Source organism: Vitis vinifera, chromosome 6 (genome assembly GCF_030704535.1).
Source record: "Vitis vinifera cultivar Pinot Noir 40024 chromosome 6, ASM3070453v1".
Classification (NCBI taxonomy): domain Eukaryota; kingdom Viridiplantae; phylum Streptophyta; class Magnoliopsida; order Vitales; family Vitaceae; genus Vitis; species Vitis vinifera.
The window spans coordinates 21,862,501-21,883,545 of NC_081810.1; the positions used below are offsets into that span (position 1 = coordinate 21,862,501).

The 21,045-nt window shown below is 30.6% G+C and overlaps 1 protein-coding gene across 1 annotated transcript; it reads left to right on the forward strand.

Annotated features, from left to right (window-relative positions):
- Positions 1-9,660: 9,660 nt before the first annotated feature.
- On the forward strand, positions 9,661-20,809 carry LOC100855003 (BTB/POZ domain-containing protein At3g44820). The gene is made up of 4 exons (XM_003632219.4): positions 9,661-10,326; positions 10,950-11,019; positions 17,574-18,782; positions 19,706-20,809. The coding sequence occupies exons 1-4, from the start codon at positions 10,274-10,276 to the stop codon at positions 20,273-20,275; spliced, it is 1,902 nt and encodes a 633-aa protein (XP_003632267.1). The 5' UTR covers positions 9,661-10,273; the 3' UTR covers positions 20,276-20,809.
- Positions 20,810-21,045: the final 236 nt, after the last annotated feature.

A 21,045-nucleotide genomic window follows, 5' to 3' on the forward strand; every position in this document is an offset into this window, starting at 1 on the left:
TTAGATCAGTTCACTTAAATACCCAAATCCAACTCCAACTCTAACACAATTAATAAAAGAATTTTTTTTTCTTTTTAAAATTTGAGGGAAGCATGTGCCAACCTGATAGCTTTGCCCCCATTGAGAGGATGGCTCACCCAACTCACTTGCTTTAGGCATTGCATGCTTAGATATCGGCTTTGTTTAGTTTCATTAATTATTTTCTTGTTTGCTTCAAGCTGAAATTGGGTGGGAGAGTTTTTCTCATATATGACCAGATTAATAACTCTTGTCCTTTTATTATTAGTGCTCGAGTTTTCAAATTTAGTTGTAGCAAATTTCCTTTTTATATTTCTCATGATATTGTTAGCAGATCTTTGTCTTGTGGATATTGGACCAACAATTTTCCAACAAGCTTTTCCCTAAAAGCACTTGCTCTAGTAGGATGTTGGTGAGTGCAACAGCTTCCTCAACCACCAAATTGTATGTTTCCTACAAACAAAGGGAGGTGTTGGACATTGTTTCGATGAATTCCTCTTTGATCGTTAAGTTGGCACTCTTGTTGCAAAGAAATGACAATGAAAAAGGAAAAAGAAAATAAGATATTCTTAATAACTTGTCTTTTACCTTAGCATTAATCTAATTACGTCATGAAGTAACTAATGAGTCATTGGCATGTGGGTTTACCGTCTCAATAAAATAAGGCACGAGTGAAGTTCTTATCCATCTTATGGTGAACAAAAATTGATAAATAAAATACTTATTCGTCATAACAGGAATAGAAAGAGCCAACGATGATTTTACTTCAATCACATTAAGATGGGCGCTAAACTAATGGGAATAAATATGAAGTCCAACTCTTTATAATGTACAAGGGGAATTATCTAATATATTACGTCAATCTATAGTGAATGGATTATGATTCTTTTATGTCTTTATATTCCATTTTGTGTGTTTTTTAGTGAGTAATAAAGTGAGAAAATCTTGGAAAATATTTACTTTGTTTCTAGTCTCTTATATAAGCTTTCTTCATATTTCTTCCATATGTATGCACACTATGTGAGGTGCTTTAGGGTAATTAGCTTTTCCTAATTGGTTATTGAGTCTCTCATTCTTTCTAACTTTTCTCTCTCTATATGTAACACATCACATGTCATTTCACACATCTTTCCCCTTTATTCAATTACTTATATAAACCTTAGACAAAATCATCTCAAACACTTTACATATTATTCCCACTAAGCTCTTTTGCATCTATAGAGCACTCTCTAGGTTCTTGAGCTTTTTTCTTTGCTTTCCAAGGAAACTTCTCTTTGATTCCCATTTTGCTTTCATTCATTTTTTTTATGTTTTATATATTTTCATTTTAGCATACTTGTCTTAGTTTTCTTCCTCCTTTTTATAGATCAATCATCAAAAACCATGAACCCTACCATAAAGAGAATATGATAATTTAGGTTTTGTCTTTCTATTTCTTTCGAGTTTCATAAATGAATCTTAGCCTTTTTCTAATAATGTATAGAGAACATTTTAAAAAAAATTAGACCTTTAATATTTGCATGTTATTATTTTATCATGTTTTAACACTTCTTAATGGATGAATTAATTGGAATCAAAGTATCAAGAAAGTAAAGTCAGTAAGTTAAAGGTTTCAAATAAAGAGTCTTCATCCACATCTCCTTCACAAGGTGAATGAGATGACCCGTCCAATCTTAAATAGTTTAAGAATACTTTTTCTTTGTCATTGTCAGATCTCATATTAGTTCTTAGATGCAAGATTTGTTTTAAATATTAGATAAATGATTATACAAAAAATTATTTAAAAAGCAAAACTATCTTGTACTTATAATTTAATTTAAAATTATAAAAAGAGAAATTTGAAATGATACCCTATTCTTCCTTCTCACCTGGGTCATCCTTCCAAAACCCCCAACCCTTTTCTCCTCACTTTCTTTTCTTTTCTTTTTTTCCTTCCTTTTTTTTATTTCGTTTCCATCCTCCTTTCCCTTCATCTTCTTCTTTGAATTTTCCTTTTCTTAAATATCAAAAGACCAAAGAAAAAAAAAACAGAAAAAGGGAAAAACTAACAAGGGGTGCTCGACTAGGCTACGGTGACCAAGAAGCGCCTGGCCATGCAATAGTCACTGACCACTGCTGCCCTGCTACACGGTCACCGGACTCACCACCGACTCACCACCGACAGCCTAGTCATGATATAACTCTTTTAATAAAAGTTTTTGAAAAATATATATTTTTGAAAAAAAAGAATTTAATCGTCTCTTATGATACTTAGAGTATGATCCATTGTGGGGATGAGTCCCTACTTCTTTTGGTTAATTTTCACATATCAATTACCAAAATCCAAAATCACTCTAAGGCATGGGTTTTTTTTTTTTTTTTTTTCACATTAATCTTGATTTTTAAAGAATGGTATTAGTATTATAAAAGTTTTATTAAACATGAAATGAATTATCGCATAAGTTAAGATATAGTTTCCAAATAAAGTATCGCTATTCTTGTTTCAATATTAAGTTCTTTTTTAGGTAATAAAATTGTTTTAATAAATCTATCTAAACAAATACAAAATATCTTATTGAGCTTGAAACAATGTTTATGATTTCTAGGAAATCAATCCAAGGTTTTTTAAAATCCCATTAAGCACAAAAAAAAAAATAATAATAATAAAGAAAAATTTCTTGCGATTTATTCGATCTATTATGAAAAATACAAAATCTATATAATTAAAATTATTTAAAATTTTATATATTTTAAAATACTTTATTATCTATATAAAAATGATGATGAAAAAAATTATTGACTCAAACACTTCTTTTTTTATATATTTTTTTTTTCAATTTTTCATATTTACTTTCTTTTATGGAGGGCTCAAAGGAACAATTTGAGAAAGCAAAATTCTTCCTCTCCATTCCATTTGTCCTTTCATTTTTTTTTGTTATATCATCTAACTTACCCATTTGCCAGTAATCCTCATTAAAGTATTTTAAGTGGCAATGCCATTAGAAATGCTTTTCATGAGAATAATTTATTTGTTTGAATATAAAATTAAAAAAAATGTTTTGATAATAATTTTACTAATGGCTTATATATATATAAAGTATTTTTTTAAATCACTTATCAAATAATTATTCACAAATAAGTTTAATTGGCTTTTAAAATTTTTAAAAATTATCAAATATTTAGAATGCCTTTGAAAATAATTTTAGAAAATATTTTTAATATTTCTAATACTTGAAAGAAAAAATTCAAGTGTTAGAAAAATCAAAGTACTTTTCTAAAATTAATATCAAACGCAGTCTTAATTTTTTGAAGTTCTTCCATATTCTCACATTTTTTAAAATCACTCCTAAATATATTTTTAAAGTGCGTTGGATAATGTTTTTAATAAAAATATTTTTAGGAGAATCATTTATAAAATGTTTTTCAAAAAAATATTATAAGTGGTTTTTTAATATTATTAATTTTTTAGATTTTTAAAATTTTAGCAAATATCTAATTTTTTTTATAAAAAAAACTTTTTTTAAATTAAAAATGTTTTTTTTAAACTATTGTAAAAAAAATGATTGTTAATAACTTTAGTGTATATATATATATATATTATTTCTTGCAGCCCCATTGGCCGACTTAGGCCACACAAATATGTAATGAGTCTAATTTCTTACATTAATTGGAAATTCGTGTGGGTTTTGATTGTATCATCATTGTAGAAGTTCCTTCTCCCATGTTTCAATCTCCTTGGCTCTGCACAACCATATATATACATATATGAGAGAGAGAGAGAGAGAGAATCAAATTGCTAAGACATAGACAGGCAAGGTGCCACTCTTTACATAAATTCTTGGTCACAGAGAGAGAGAGAGAGAGAGAGATTGCTAAGACATAGACAAGCAAGGTGCCACCCTTTACATAAATTCTTGGTCAGAGAGAGAGAGAGAGAGAGAGAGAGAGAGAGAGAGAGAGAGAGAGAGAGAGGCAACATAATAATGAGATTTAACAAAAAGGGGCACATGGGTTTGGGTGGTGATGTTATTTGAATTTGATTGCTTTTCATGAACAAGTATTAACAAGAGCCTATCTGCCCATGTGCTTCTCATCTCTGCGCATGCACCATGTCACCATTTTCATTTCTCCTCGTGCACTCACACATTATGGTGTATTTGGTTATGTCCATCATTATGTTGTGAAGAAAGTTTCTTTCATCTCCCCACCCACCATTTTTTTGGAATTCATCAAAGCTCTTACTAACCCTTTTCATGTCTTTTATCTCCTTACAAGTCACACCCATTATTTAATTATCATATATAAAAGGCTTCATTTAATAAATAGTTGGAGTTAGGAGTTTAATAAGATGGAATCATGGGAATGATCATTTGCCTTCATCTCCATATCAATTTGTAATTTACACTCATTACAACTCATTTACAATGTCTAAGTTAAATCCATTTAATAATTTAATATGATTTAAAATTAGTTAATTTTATTTTAGTACCTTACAGATTTAATGTAAATACATGTAATTACCGTTAATTTTAAATTTCTTTAATTAGCAACTTAGCATCTTTATAAATTTATTTCTTTATAATTTTTTATAAAAAGAGATTTTAAATATTTTTTAAAAAATAAATTTTATAATGGTAGTAATTAATAAAATTTGAAATCTACGTGGTTCCTCTAAGAATAAAATGAACCATTTAGGCTATATTTGATTTTCTAAAACCATCAAGAAAACAAAACAAAAAAGTTAAGAAAAATGATTTTTTTATTTAAAAAAATTAAAATAAATAAATATAACTAAAACTAATTAAAATTTATACATTTTAAAATTATTTAATTTGTATATAATAAAAAAATAAATTAAATTCAAATAAATATATTAAAATAATTTATCAACTTTAAATTTATTTATTTTTATTTTTTTTGGGGCCAAATGATAGACATTTAACATCTTGAATGGACATTCTCACTCTCAACGTCTTGCCATTGTCTTTTCTATTGTCTCTGCTATCTTGGGTGAATCTAAGATCTCACCTTTGACTAAAACCCAATTTAAAAATAGACACTAATAATTGAAAAAGGTACAAACCACCACCCTAAACAGTCTTTAGTGGGTAAAAACCCTTTGCATTATAACAAAGATAAAATCATCATTTGAGTATAGAGGATATAAGAAATTTAGGGTCAGTAGGGACAGCCCACCTTATAATCTGCTACCCTGTCCCTTTTTTCCCCAATCAAATGCCCAATTTCATGCGTAGGTCCTAGCATTAGGTGGGCAGCCTACTCAGCCAACCTATCATCACCTCATGCATTTATGGGATTTTGACAAAAATAAAGTGATTTTAAAAAATAATTTTTCAAATTTTAAATTTTTTTAACATTGTGTTCAAATTTGCACTAATTAAAATTTTTCAATAAAAAATTATTTTAAAAAAATATATATTTTTTAATATTTAAAATTGAATACGTATATTAAACTCAAATATTAGAAGTTTCAAATTTTAGAAAAATTAATAATTGAATATGATATTAACATTTGATTTGATGGGTTGTCATGGTCGAATTTGTTTGTTTATAATTTTTATGTTTGTTTCTTTTGTATGATTCTTTTTTTTAATTATACTCTGGTGTTATATTCTCATTTTAAAACATTTATGATTTAGGAATATCCTTAAAAAGAAAATCCAAATAAATTTGTATTGAGATAGAGAAATCATATCTTACTTATATTACTTATTAAAAAACCTAATTTAATATATATTATTAATTATTTTATTTAAATAATAATAATGAAATACAAGTGAATCATGCATATTAATATCTTGTTTTAAATGTTATTTAAATAAACTCAACAAAAAAATATGACACTTTTTATTTTAATTTTTAATTTTACAAATTTTATTTGAAAATAAAATATTTCTTATTATTATTATTAGGGGGTTGTTATTCGCAACATCCCTTTTCATAAACGTAACATTTTTTTATCATATATTTTTTTTCTTCATATATACCATTTTTAATAAAGAACTTTCTCTAACATCTTCTCAACATATTAAACCTAAATTATAGTTGATTAAGACTGTCAATCACATATGAAATACAATGAATGACGAAATTCAATCATTTGATAACAATTTTCAAGTAAGATTTATAACTTTCATTTTTTTTTATAAAGAAATATATATATTGATAAAAAAAAAAAAAAAAAAACTAGCAACTTGGGTGGGGCTCCGACATCCTTGGAGGCGGCGACAGCATTTAGGGTTATTTGATTATATTTATTGACTTTTGAACATATATAAGATTTAAGTCCCATTATGTTTTGACCTTTTTTGTATGTTATTGATTACATGCTTTGTTTTATGAGTCTTTTAATTCGCATACACAAATAATTATTACATTGCTCATATTCTTAATCAATCTCTAGTTATATGCAATATTTTGGTTTACAAAAAAAATCATATTGAACACAATAAAAAATATATTTTAAAAGAACCATTCTAATTAAATACTGTTTATTTTAAAATTTTAATAATAATTTTTGTTAAAAAAAATTAAGTTATGAATTTCACATTAAAACATTGAATATAATAAAATCATTTTACATAATATACTTTTGATGAAAAAAATCATTTTATAATTTATTATTTAAAGAAACTATTTTGTTTTAAAATATAAAAAGAATATGAAAAACAATTGAGTGTGAAAAAAATAAAAGAAATGAAAAGAAAAAAAAACAAAGTTTTCGTGGGGTGAGGGGTTGGTGGGTAAAAATGAAAAGAAAGATAAAAATAAAATAAAAAGAATGCTAAAATGTGGGGCGGGGGTTGGGAAAAAAAATTAAAAAGGGATGCAATTGGGATGTGAGGTTGGGGAGGAGAGAAGAGAGAGAGGGGGAAGGAATAAGGGAGAATAGTTTATGAATGTAAAATGTTGCATTAGTAAAAATGGTATTGCGAATAACAATTGTGTTATTATTATTATTATTAGCTTTTGAATTAAGTCACTGAAGTGTGTTCTGATAAAATAATATAGTTCTTTTATTATTTTATTTCGAAATATATTAATAGAATTAATTAATTAATAGAGATGAAATAATCCCTAAATTTATGAATCTAAAAGCTTGTTTGATAATTGTTTTTTAAAACAACTCTAAAAAATGGTTTTTAAAAATTGTTTGTTAATGTTTTATAAAATAAAAGTTTGTTTAGAAATTTAAAATGTTTTTAATCTGTTATTGATATTTTAAAATATGTTTTAAAAATAATTTTTATATATAATGTTTTATTTTTAATTGTTTCTACATGTTTGGATAATTATTTTTAAAAATAATATTTAAAAAACAAGTGAAAATAACACAAAACAATTAAAAATATTATCTGAAAACACTATAATTTATGTTCTTAAAAATAGAAAATAGAAAACCCTAAAAAACGTATTTTTTTTTCTTCTTTTGGGTCAGGAATAGCAAAAAACTGATTTAAAAAACAGTTGACAAACAAGTCTCATATCTTTTGTTTTTAAGAAAAACATTTTCTTGTTACCAAACATACTTTTTAGGTTTTTTTATTTTAGAAAACAAAAAATTATTATCAAACAAGTTCTAATGCTTTCTATATTTTTATATTAAAAAAAAATGAGAATATTTTTGTCAAAAAGTCAAAAAGTGATGTAACGTTAAATTTTCAAAATTAGGTTTTTAATGAACCAAGTAACATCCTTAGTTTTACTCATTAAAATTATATTGTTTTGTGATACCATTTAAAATTTCAAATATGGGAAAATTGTTGGTGTCGTTCCAACGGGAGTCAAGACAGTCCCGTTTAGGAATGACACGGGGAGGGAAGCCCCTCACAAAAATAATAATAATTTTAACATTTAAAATAAAAAAAATAAAAAAAAAACAAAACAAAAGAAATGAAAAAGGAAAGGAAAAGCGAAAGCTTGAAAACTAAGACGTGTGTATGATGATAATGGTAAGATCACAAGTTTCCTTTCAATTTCCTGGTGAACTTTTCACATAATAAAACCAAATCCATGATTGATTCTTAGCCATTAAATTAAGTTCTTAATTATTAGCTATCACTCCCCCACCAACCTTAATATCACGCTATAAATTTCGTACCGTCCATCTCAGACACTTATGATCCAAATTCCATATGTTCGACATTTGGACACGTAATACTTCTAAGACAATTTCCCCAACCCAAAAAAAAACCAATATTGTAATAATTACAAATAAATTTGTCCATGTCATCATTTAAAATTGAGTGCGACCCATTATCATGTGAATAAATTTTGGCGGCATCAATATGAATGAGATGATTAGGACTTATGGTACAGAAGTCCATTTCACTTCATCCTTGTTAATAACCTATATTCTAACGACTCTTCCACCTTAATTTTTCATTCTGTTGCCCATGGATAATTGTTTTTTGAAAACAATTATCAAACACTATTTTTGAAAACTATAACAAATATTTATATTTTTAAATGTATTTTACAAGTAACTTTTATACAGTATTTTATTTTTAATTATTTTTTGTATTTATTTAATTACTCTTTAAATTAGTTGAAAACAAGCAAGAAAATTACAAACAATTAATTTTATTTTTATTTTTTATAAACATCATATTTTATATTGTTAAAAATAAAAGATTGTTTGTTATTTTCTAAATATGTTTTTTTTTTTATTTTTCTGTTATGGGTAGCAAAAAGCTGTTTTTGAAATTAATTATCAATTTTTTTTTAAAATTTTTAAATGTATTTTAAAAGTAACTTTTATACATAGTATTTTATTTTTAATTATTTTTTGTATTTGCTCAATTACTTTCTAAATTAGTCATAAAAAATAAGTGAAAAAATGAAAAAAAAATTCATTTTTTTTCTCTAAACACCATATTTTTTTAAAAATTATTTACTATTTTTTAAATATGTTTTTTTTAATAACAAAAAATTGTTTTTGAAATTAGTTATAAAAAACTTTTATACATAATATTTTATTTTTAATTATTTTTTGTATTTGTATAATTACTTTTTAAATCAGCCATTAGTAAAAACAAGTGAAAAAATATTTTCTATAAACACCATATTTTATATTTTAAAAATAAAAAAATTGTTTGTTGTTTTCCAAATATGTTTTTCTATTTTTGTTGAGAAAACAATTTTTGAAACTAGTTATCAAATTTTAAAATTTTTAAATATATTTTAAAAGTACGTATAATATTTTATTTTTAATTATTTTTTATATTTATTTAATTATTTTTAAATCTGTCATAGAAAACAAGTGAAAAAAATAAATAAAAACAATTAATTTTTTTTTAAAAATAATAAGACTTCTACTTTTTCTCAAACAAAACGTCAAAAGTTAGGTTTGAATTTGATAAAACTTTGAAAATAACAAAATTATATTTGTTCTTTCTAAAAAAACATTTCAAAGATAAATTTACACAAAATTAACGTTAAAAAAATTATCTCTATTATTTTAATTTCAACGTACAATACAACTATGTAAAATTAACGATACAAAAGTAACCGTCACTTGGCAACTGCTGGCTTGTTCAGTTCAAACGTTAAAAATTAGAAAAATAAAATAATAACAATAATAATTTCCATCGAGGCTGACGCGACAAAGAAAGACGGTGGAACCTTGAAGTGGTGTGAGCGAGCACACGGCAGATTTCCCTGGACACTTGACAACCAGAGAAAATGAGGAAGAAGGGAGCACCCACTTCACGTGGACCCAATTGAGGGGCCCACGGGGGGTCGCAGGGGCGCTCCTCCGCCACCTATAATTCATGATCTTCCCGCACACACCAGCCCATCATTGCGCTTGTCTCGCCGGCCGGCCAAAGCCCATACGACGTCGTCTTACTTTTTCTCCTGGTGTTTTGTGCTTTGCTTCATTCTCCATCATTCTCATTCCTATTTGTGTCTTGATTCGCGTGTAATCTTGCTTTTGTTTCTTCGAACGCCATTTATTTATTTTACTTTGGGGTTTTTTTTCCCTCTTCTTTATTCCATGGTCCATGCTGGTTGGGTCAGTGGTCAGTGGACTTTTCACGAACACATGGATGGATTTCCAAGCTGTAAAAGAGAAGACCCACCACCCCCATGACCGTAGATTGACTCAGTGGACTCTGTTTTTAAGCATGTTTCTTGGTGTTGGACCCTTGTCTTAAAACAATTTATATGTGGGTTTTTCTTCTTTCTTTTTCCTTCTTTTATTTGTTGCTTTCTATTTATTGTTTGGTGTTAAAGGCATTTTTATCCTCCGCCCATGGCTCCTCCGGCAGCCAAGGTTTCTGGGTTCCACCGTGAGGGTAATGACTGGTAATCTCTCTCTTCCTCTCTCTCTCTCTCTCGCTCTTTTCTCTGTTTTTTGTTGGGGTAGGATGATTTTAGTTTACTTTTGATCTTCGGCCTTCAGATCACAAGTTTTGCCCCCTGACTGATACGTGGATGGGGTCTCAAATTTTGATCTTTTGTTGAACCATTTGGATTGGAGAATTGGGTTTCATTTGGAATTTCACTTTTGTGTGGAGTTCAAAATTCCTGCCTTTACTGTGGAATTGTTTTCTGCGGTCCATGGTTTTTAAATTGAGTTCTAAATCCATTGTTATATAGAGCAATCCATTTGGAATTGACGCCTCCAATTCCAGCAACAAAACACACTGTTATAATCTTCTAATGAACCTGCAACAAAAGTGTATAGTTATTGGAATTATGTTCTTCTGTTTGTTCAGTTTCATGAAACAATATGCATGCTCTGTAATTTGAAAAACTTGGAAGAAGAAGAAGAAGATATTTTTAGTTAATTAAATGGTCTTTAATTTGGCAAGTATATCCAGATGATGTTCTTAATTATTTTTATGGTTTTTAATTTTTATGGCTATATTATTTATTTTGGATTCAAGAAGATTTGGTTGATCTGATTTTCTTTATGGGTGTGACAGGTTTTGTACTGCAAGTTTGCCAAGTGATGTTACTGTGGTCGTAGAGAGAGTAAACTTCCACATTCACAAGGTTTTATTTTACTTTATTACCTTCCACTAATTGGGTGTATATCAGAAATGTATGATTTATAATTTATGTGGTTGCATATATCTAAATCTCTAGATATTTTTCCCTCAAGGCTTAACTTATATATTGTTTTGGAAAACCCATGTCACTGGGTTTGTTTCAGAGAAGTTGGGTACATTGACACTCTAGTTGAACTTGATACAATGGCATTATAGTGGAACTGGGGACTCTCTTTTTTTTCTTTGGTGATTGATCTTTATGGGTTGTTGCTAAAGTTTTGTGCCACAAAGACACATTTATTCTAAATCCTTCTCTTGGCATCCAATTTCTATTCAAAGTTGCAGTGTCCTTACATTTTGTTATTAACCTCTACCTTATGTAGTTATTCAGTCCTAGTTGACAGCCCTTTTGCAGCAATAAGTGGGGTTGGGGGGTAGCATGGCATTAAGTTGGGATACTCTTACCCCATCATTTAAGTTGGGGCCCAATTTTATAGTCTCTTCTACTTTATTTTGGTTAAAGATTGTTATTTATGTCATATATGATAGGAATCATAACATATTTCAATTGAAGCCGGAGGATTCAGTGGTAGCATCGATTGCTATGTTTTAATTCATTTTTTTGTCACAAATTTCATGAATTAAACAATGTAGCGGCACAAACCTGGTATTTTTTTTTTCACTAGATAATAAAGAGGTTGCAGTTTAATTCATCATTTGCACAAGCCTCTTATTTTTCTATTAAGCAATATTGATTTATTAAGTGTAGCAGCACCAAGTGTACAGCTGCTTATCACTAAACTCAATACTTTTGGAAAAAGAAAGCGAAATGTTTTGGGGCCTTTGATATCCCATTGTAAATTTGCAATCATAACATCCTTACCACATCTATGCTTTCAAATGTTGTTGTACAATACTTAACATGGTTTAAGCTTAGTTTTGTTGACCATTTAAGAGAAGACTAGTCTTATGATCCTTACTATTGTTCATATGAGACTAGGAAAATGATTTTGGTTATTCATTATGTTAAACTGTACCTATGCGCATACACACAAAGATTGGCAGTTAGTTCCCTGTGGTAGTGTGAAACCTTGAACTTGGATTTAGGTGAGCCCAAATGGCATCGTGGTTAGTTTACTCATTAGACCCAAGGCTCAATGAGGAAAAACCATCAAAGGGCAACTAGTTGGAAGCAAACTAATAGTACTTGCTTAGATTAGCAAAACTGGTCATACTAAATGAATAACAAAATACTACTTAAATCTCGAAGAATCTCAAAACTAATTTAAGTACTCTGTAAGATTAAAATCTGTGATTTTGATACCACTTTGTACCAACCGTGAGAGCTCAATTGCTTTCTAACAATGAACACTCTTGGTAAAGAACTTTTGATAGATGACAACTTTAAACTGCTCCCAGACTTTGAGCTCTTGATTCTTCATAAGCCTTGTCACTCTTCACTAAGTCTCTACCTCATCCACTGGCATGAAGTTGGCATCAGTGACCTTTTGTGCCTCAAAGCAACTCAATACTTCAAAGTAGTTCTCCATCTACCAAATCCAAGACTTTGCCTGAGAAAGATTCCTTCTTCCTCGAAGGACAAAGGATTCACTTTCTGAAGTCCTTAAAAAAAATCAGTAGAAAATGTGGATAAATGACCTTGGGTTTGATTTCCTACAACTTGGGGCTGAATCTTAGTAGCTTTGGTCTAGCAAGCCACTGAGTCTGCCTACAAGCCAAAGGCTTAGGGCATCCTTTCCATATTCAAATGAGGCACATTGACTCCCTCAGCAATCATAATAGGCAGATCGGCTTCCTTAATATCCATGAGAGGTACCCCTTTCAGCCTGATTGCCATGAGCAGAAGTGGTTCGTCTTGGTACCAATAAAAACCTATTTATCACATGACACAACAGAATTAGCAACAAAAGGAAAACAGAAAGATTATAATAACAAAACTTAATCTTCTAACAACAAAACTTATTTTTCTAAAAATCTAAGAAGTTTATAAACAAAAAACACTATAAGTTATCTGTTGTAGCAGTGTACTAAGTCATCTGAGTCTCATTTGGCGCATTGGCCTCCTAGCAATTATAGGAAGCTAATCATCTTCCTTAATAGCCATGGAAGGTATACCTCTCAATCTAATTACTGCAAGAAGTGGTTTGCCTTGGTGCCATAACAACCTGTCTATCATTCAGAGCAACAGAATTAACACGAGAAGGCTTAGAATAGAAAGAACTTAATTTTTTTAAATAATAGGAGTTTACAAAATGTGAACACTAAAAGTTATTGATTGTAGCAATGTATGGAGTTCAATCAAGTCTCACTACAGCAATGTACAAAACTAGATCAAGTCTCATTACTGTCTCACCATCAGATTTCATCCTTCAAACAATCCTCAAACTGCATAGCCTACACTGAAGAGCCAATTTTTCAATTTAATTTGATATCCCATCATTCCTATTGTATCTCAAAGCTCCTAATTTCTACATCCAAAATCATCCAACAAAACTAATAATTGAATCTAAAAAGGAGTTTAAATTAAAAAGTGAAGGTCTAAAACTCTCTCTCTCGGTTAACCTAAGGCCACCAATTCTATTAAGATTTCAAATGAACATTATCCAAAAAGGATCCTTAGCAACATTGTTGAAATAATCAAACCCTAGGTTCTTCAAAAATTTATCTTTTCCCTCATTGTTACTAAAAGGAAATGTTTTAAAGAATTTGATTGAATTAGAGACTAACTTCAAGATCTAAGAGTACACAAAACACAAAAATAAATGGACTTGTCCAACACCTAGAATCAATCCAGCCTAGGTCTCTTTTTTTTTTTTTTCCTTTCTAGACTCTATGGAAACAACTTCTTTGCAGAGAGGGAGAATAATCCAAAACCCAAAACTCCAAAGGGCTCAACTTCATATTATTTTTATAATGACCTATAATTATTCCACTAAAATTTCAAATTATAAATTGCCCAAGCTTTAGGTCAAGGTAAACCTAGTATGAGACTTGATGAATAATGATAGGTCCTTGTAATTCAAAAAACTGCAATTCAAGAGTTAAATCAGACAATGCTTGGAGAAATCAACCACATAAGAACTCTAGTCTATATGAAGGATAGGTTAATAAGTTGAAACAAAAAAAAAAAAGAAAAAAAAAGTAAGATTTATTTTGCCCCAAGTGTAGGAAAAAGCATGAAGATAGGTTGTACCATTAGTAGACAAGAGTTTGTTTTGGGTGTGGCTAGGTGAGCGATTTCAATCATGATTGTCCTTGGAAGAATGATATTCAAGCTGACTGTCGCACCAGAACTTTCGAAGACAATGTTTTTGTAAAGAGAGGAGAATGTAATACCTTAACTTGAAGTTTGGATAATTTCATAACTTGGAATTTTAATGGAATAATTTTGGTCAATCTTTTGAAGTTTTGATTTTGGGTTAGGATTGAAGGCCTTGAATTTCAAGCCAAAAACAATAGAGAGGGATTAGGTTTTAATGAGTTTTAAACCATTTAATACTATAGAAATTGTGAGCTTTGCATATTGCATATAATTAAGGTTGTAATGATTGATTGAAAATTCAATAAACTAATAATTAAAAGGACTAAAAAAAAAAAACAAAAGAACAAACCAATAAGCATTTTTAAAATGAAGGATAAAACCACTTGACATTATGCTTGTAAATTGGATTCTCTTTCTAACAACAAACCTTAAGACAAAAGTTGGATTGATAGCTTATCTAAAGAAATATAGGAGCTCCTCAAAGGAAAATTTCTTTTTACGAAACAATATAAATAATAATAATAATAAGAAAAATGTTATTCTTCATGAAATGTTTCTTCAATACCATCTCTGATATGGGGTATAGATTTGTGCAAAATCAAGGACTTTTTCCCGTGTATCCATTGGGAAAAGCTACTCATGACAAAAAGTATTATTGTTCTTGAGAATAATAATAATAATAATAATAATAATGTGTCCACCGAAATTATTCTCAAAATATTTGTGGAAAGAAAAATGTTATTCTTCATGAATTGTTTCTTCAATACCATCTCTAATATAGGGTATAAATTTGTGCAAAATCAAAGACTTTTTCCCGTGTATCCATTGGGAAAAGCCACTCATGATGGAAAGTATTATTGTTCTTGAGAATTGGAAATTTTTGTGAATGCCCTAAAATACTACATTTCTTAGATTGACAACTTTCTTCAAACAATTATTTTCATTTTCATAGGAAAATAGGCCTATTGATTCTTCATGGTAAAAGTTAAAGATAAATAGTATAATTAATAGCATGAAAAATCTAAAGATAAATATCAAAATTAACAGCATGAAAAATCTAAAGATAAATATCAAAATTAACATCTTAAAATTCTAGAGATAAATGATAAAAATTAATATAAAAAAAAATCAAATTTTTAGCATGATAAGAAATTAAATATATATTATATTCTATTGACATCTAGTGTATCAGAAGATTTTTATTAAATAATTAAAATAAAATTTTAAAGTTTTAAACTAATCAAAATTTGCTATGTGATATAATATTTTTTTAAAGATTTTTCTCAAGATCCTACTAAAATAGAAGAGCTATAATAAATAGGTTCTTCATGTACAACTAGTGGTGACATCAAAGTAAAATAACACTTAGTAGCTTATTAAAATAGAAAAAAATATAATAAATACATTTTCTAACTACAATTAATTATGTAGTGTTATAGATAACTTATGCTTATCTTATTGTGCTTCTGTTTAGTATTAATTATTTTTTATTAATGCTATATTCAAATACACGCATCCATGGTTGAGACTCAAGATCCTTTTCAACTAAATCCCTGTGTCCTAAGATTTTAGAATGCAAGGGATCTAACACCTTGACACGTATCTACACTAGACATCCATATAACATAGGGAGTAAGGGCACAAGCTCCTTTTTACCCAATCCTTTTGTATAATGTTGTTAGCGACAAGATTCAAATTGAGTTCCATTGGTGGGATAGGGTTCATGAAGTACAACTCTCACACACCTACTCTTCTACTTGAGCTGTTTTCTCAGTTTTTATTTTATTCTTGTTCACCTTTTTCCCTATTTCTATGTTGTGAGAATCAATGAGCTTGTTTGATTGCAAAAATGAAAGTGGCCATTTGAAGAAAGTTGTCAATCCAAGAGGTATAGTATTTTGGCATTCAAAAAAATGTCCAATTTTCAAGAACAACAATACTTTTCATCATAAGTAGCTTCTCCCAACATTTATCCAGGGTCTTTGATCTTGCATAAATTTATACCTTGTTCACTGAGTGTATTGGAGAAGCATGCATTGAAGAATAGTATTTTTCTCCATATTTTGAGAATAGGTTTGGTTGATGTGTTATCAGACATGTTTTGTCACTTTTGTGCATTATTTTCATTTTTTCTGGGTTTCGAAATGGAAATTTTTCTTAGCAAGGAGCTGTTGTCTTTTCTTTGGCTCAATTATTAGCCCTACTTTTGTCTTGAGCTTTGGTGCTAGAAATAGAATCCAATTTATAAGCACAATGTTAAGCAAGTTTTATCTTTCGTTTGAAAGTGCTTATTGATTTTTTTTTTATATATATAATTTTTAGTTATTGAATTTTTCAGCAATCACTACAAATAAGATTGCCTTTAATATGAAAATCTCATAATTTATGCAATTTAAAGAAATTAGAAACCATGAAATCCAGTAAGAATTAAGAATATGAATTAAAACTGAAAATTCTAGGTTGGTTTAGTGGTGAAGTTGTATGGAGCTTCGCTCAAGACTGGACTGACTAGCATAGTTACACACAAAGGAGTGTGATGGAGGGAGAGCCTAAAAAACATCTATTGGTATGGGGTCTAATTGAACTTTGTTGTGGAGTCTGATGACGGTAAACCCACAAAAAAGAAAGTAGTAATATGGAGATATCTAGAGCTGTTGCAATGAATAACTTAGCATAACATTGAAACAGATGGATTTCCATTGGTTGAAAGATATTTTTCATACCTCCAAGGACTTCTTTTTATATGATAATTATTATTAGTAGCATTATATTATTAGAGGAAAACCTACACCAAATTCAAAGTTGGTGCACCTAGATGGTCCTGGTTAGGCATCTGCATGCTTTTCAGATAAACTATTTATCTTTAGTCCGCCTTAGGAACTTTACTTTCTTTATCGGTTTTAGATGGGTTTTCCCCCCATTTTGGGCTTGACTTTTACCTATGGAATATATGTTTCACTTTTTCATCATACATCGATGATTTTCTGTGGTTATTTGGGCAATTAATAAGGTATCTTACATATAGCTTCATGCTGCTGTTCATAAATTATTTTCTTAATTTGTTGGATATTATGTGCATGGTCAGCATAGTCCTTCTCCCATTGTTATAGTGGATATTATCGTACTTATGTGCTATAGGAAGGAGCTTCAAACTTTATTCTTTATATATTGTACTGTTCCTTGTTTTATGTTGTTTTTCAAGTAGGAGACAAAAAGCTACACATTGCTTGACCCTGGATTTTTACTAAAATTTACAACAATTCCTGACTTTCCAGTTTCCTCTCATATCCAAATGTGGGAAGATAGAGAAAATGTTTGAAGAATCTCAAGGTATTCATGAGGCTAAATTCACTACTTCACTAGAAGGATTCCCTGGTGGTCCTGACATTTTCTTGATCGCTGTTAAATTCTGTTATGGTGTCCGGGTGGAGTTGACACCAAGGAACATAATAATGGTGTATTGTGCGGCAGACTATCTAGGAATGACAGATGCATATGGAGAAGAGAACTTACTGTCTAAATCAGAGAGTTTCTTTCATAAAACTATACTTCGCAACTGGAAGGATTGTATATTGGCCCTTCAAAGTTCTGATCCTGTCATGCCTATGGCTGAAAAGCTCCACATAATAAGCAAATGTTTGAATGCTCTATCTATGATGGTTTCTACAGATCCAAGTTTGTTTGGATGGCCCATGATGATGTATGGCAGCTTGCAAAGCCCAGGAGGAAGCATCCTATGGAATGGGATAAACACCGGCGCAAGAATCCGAAGCTCAGAATCTGACTGGTGGTTTGAAGATATATCATATCTCAATGTGCTTTTGTTTAAGAGACTTATTCAGACAATGGAAGCAAGAGGTATAAGATCCGAAAACTTAGCAGGTGCTGTAATGTATTACACTAGAAAGTACCTACCAGGTCTGGGCCGGTGGCAGAGTGGACAAAGTGGCAAAACTATGACAGTTGCAAGTTTTAGCTTGACACCTGCAGCCGTTGATCAGAGAGTCCTGTTGGAAAGCATTGAAAAGCTACTCCCTGAAAAGAAGGGGAAGTCCTTTTGCCGTTTCCTACTGGGACTTCTTCGAGTTGCATTGATACTAGGTGTTAATCAAACATGCAAGGAGTCATTAATGAGGAGAATAGGGATGCAACTGGAACTGGCAACTCTAGATAGTCTTCTGATTCCTACTTATTCTGATTCTGATACTTTGTATAATAATGACTGTGTTGAACAGATTGTCCACCATTTTATATCTTCAGAACCAAGGATAACATCATTTTCTCCTGCATCTTTGGACCTGGAGACATCACCATTATCTGGACCATTAAGAAAAGTTGCGAAGTTGATGGATAGCTATATTGCAGAGGTGGCTTCTGATGTAAACCTGAAGCCAGGAAAAATACGTTCTCTTGCAGAGGCCCTTCCAGAATCGTCAAGATCTTTGCATGATGGGCTGTACAGAGCACTGGATATATATTTCAAGGTTTGAACTTATCCATATGATCCCATTGAAGCATAGGTTAAGGAGATGTTTAGACATCCCATGAAAATGAATTCATGCTATCGCATTTCACATGGCATTTGAAATTTGTTTTTATTTCTCATTGCATTTAAAACCTGTTTATTTGTGTTATTGTTAGACTTCATCCATTTTTTTAATGGGTTTGTGCCCTCAAATGGTATGGACAAGGATGGTATGGGTGAGAAGTTATTTGAACTCAATAGGACCTCCAAATATGCTGTAGAATCTCCTTTTCCATCCCACGATTCTGTCTATTCGCAAGAAGTTATCTTCCTGTTGTGGCCATGTATTGCTAAACTAGTGATTCTAGTCTTATTCTCAAAATTAGAACCAGGTTAGAGGTTGGTTGCTGTCAAAAAACACTTGACTTTAGAAATCGACTCTATCAACTCAAAAACTGTTGAAACTCCTCAGATGGCTCAATTTGATTCATTGGTTGGCCAAGTTTAGACGAGTCCTTGCATAACCGGCTTAAAACTGTCTCATTCTGATTTTGGGTCAAATGCACGCTTTAGAAAATTGGTTCAAAAATTTCAACAATATTAGAAAAGTTCAGCTGAAATTGAGCTTTTTGAAAGCCAACCACTGGATCCATTTAAGCTTAATTGGGGTTCACTTCAAGCATGGCAGAGTTTTTGTTCTCTTAATTTGCATTCTATTATTTAAACATTAACCATTGTTGGTTTTCTTGTATTTATGGATCTATATACAAGAATGGTACTTCTATCTGCATGTGTGTGTGGGTGTGTTGTGTGTGGGAGTATGTGTTTGTTTTGTCCTTGTTTTGATGATGTAGTTATATTGAAGGGGTTTCAAGGACCAATCTTTAACTAAAAGTTTGATGTTGAATCTGGAAGTTTATGTTTTCGCATGGAATTGTGCAGGCACACCCTTGGCTTTCAGAGAAAGAGAAGGAACAACTCTGTAACATAATCGACTACCAGAAACTCTCTATTGATGCATGTGCCCATGCATCCCAAAATGAAAGACTGCCTCTTAGGGTAGTTCTTCAAGTTCTGTTCTTTGAGCAAATGCAGTTGAGAACCGCACTGGCTGGTTGTCTTCATGTCATAGACAATGAAAATGCCCCTGCAGGTCCCATAACCATCTCAAGTGACATGGCAGGCCAGATTGTACAGCGAGATGGATGGGTGACTGTTGTTCGAGAAAACCAGGTCTTAAAAGTAGACTTGGAAAGAATGAGATCTAGAGTTGGGGAACTTGAAGAAGAGTTTACTAAAATGAAGCAAGAGATGAAAAAGGTCAGCAAGACCCATAGTTCCCTCAATTCTCCTCGCATGGTTGCAAGAAGAATTGGTTGCAAGCTTCTCCCTCGAGCCTCAGATGCCCAAGCAGATACTGTTGATAGTACAGCACCCACTCCAAGAGCATCAGTTGAGCAGGCCCGTTCTTCCTATCATTCCGGGCACCGTAAAACATTCTCTTTATTTTAAGTGCTAACCCAAACACCTGAAGTTCATATATCCAATATGAGTAGTATTACTTCAGAAGAGAAGAAAGGCAGGAGGATAAGTAAACAGAGATCTCATCCAAGATTGTTTTTCATAGAATGTCTACAGAGAGTGAGAGAGGTTCTTCCCAGATTGATTGAAGTAGTCTTCAGTTATTTTGTATAGAGCATCAATGGAGAAAATTTTCACCTTCTGAAAGGTTGGGGCCAGCAATCAGTGAAAAATGGCTTACAAAGTTGAAGTTATACTGAAGCCCATCATAGATCTGGAGTAGCAAGGTGTCTGCTGCCCAAAGTGAGAGGTGGGAGTTTTCATACACATACATACATCATGTCTCAAAATGGATACATGAAAAATTATATCTGTCATCATTAGTTTTTTGCTTATATCTGTCATCATTAGTTTCTTTTTCTTTTTATTCTTTCAGGGTCATACATGTAAATCTTTGTAAACCGAGATGTAAGTTTGTTGAAATATTGGGGAAGATATCAAGCAATTTTTTGAGTTGCCTTCCTAGACTTGCTCAAGTGATTGTTTTATTTTCCTAGAACCACTTGGGCATTGCAGAACATGGTTTTGTGATGCCTTCTTCATTTTGAGGGATTATCTTTGAATAGGTTGGGAGTTGGGTATTCTATTCCACAACTGGTGTTGAACTTAGAAATAGAGCGAGTGTTGGTTAAATCACAAATTTTGTGATCACAAAGATAGATGACTAGACGGGAAAGGCTTGAAATTGGGACCTTAGCTAA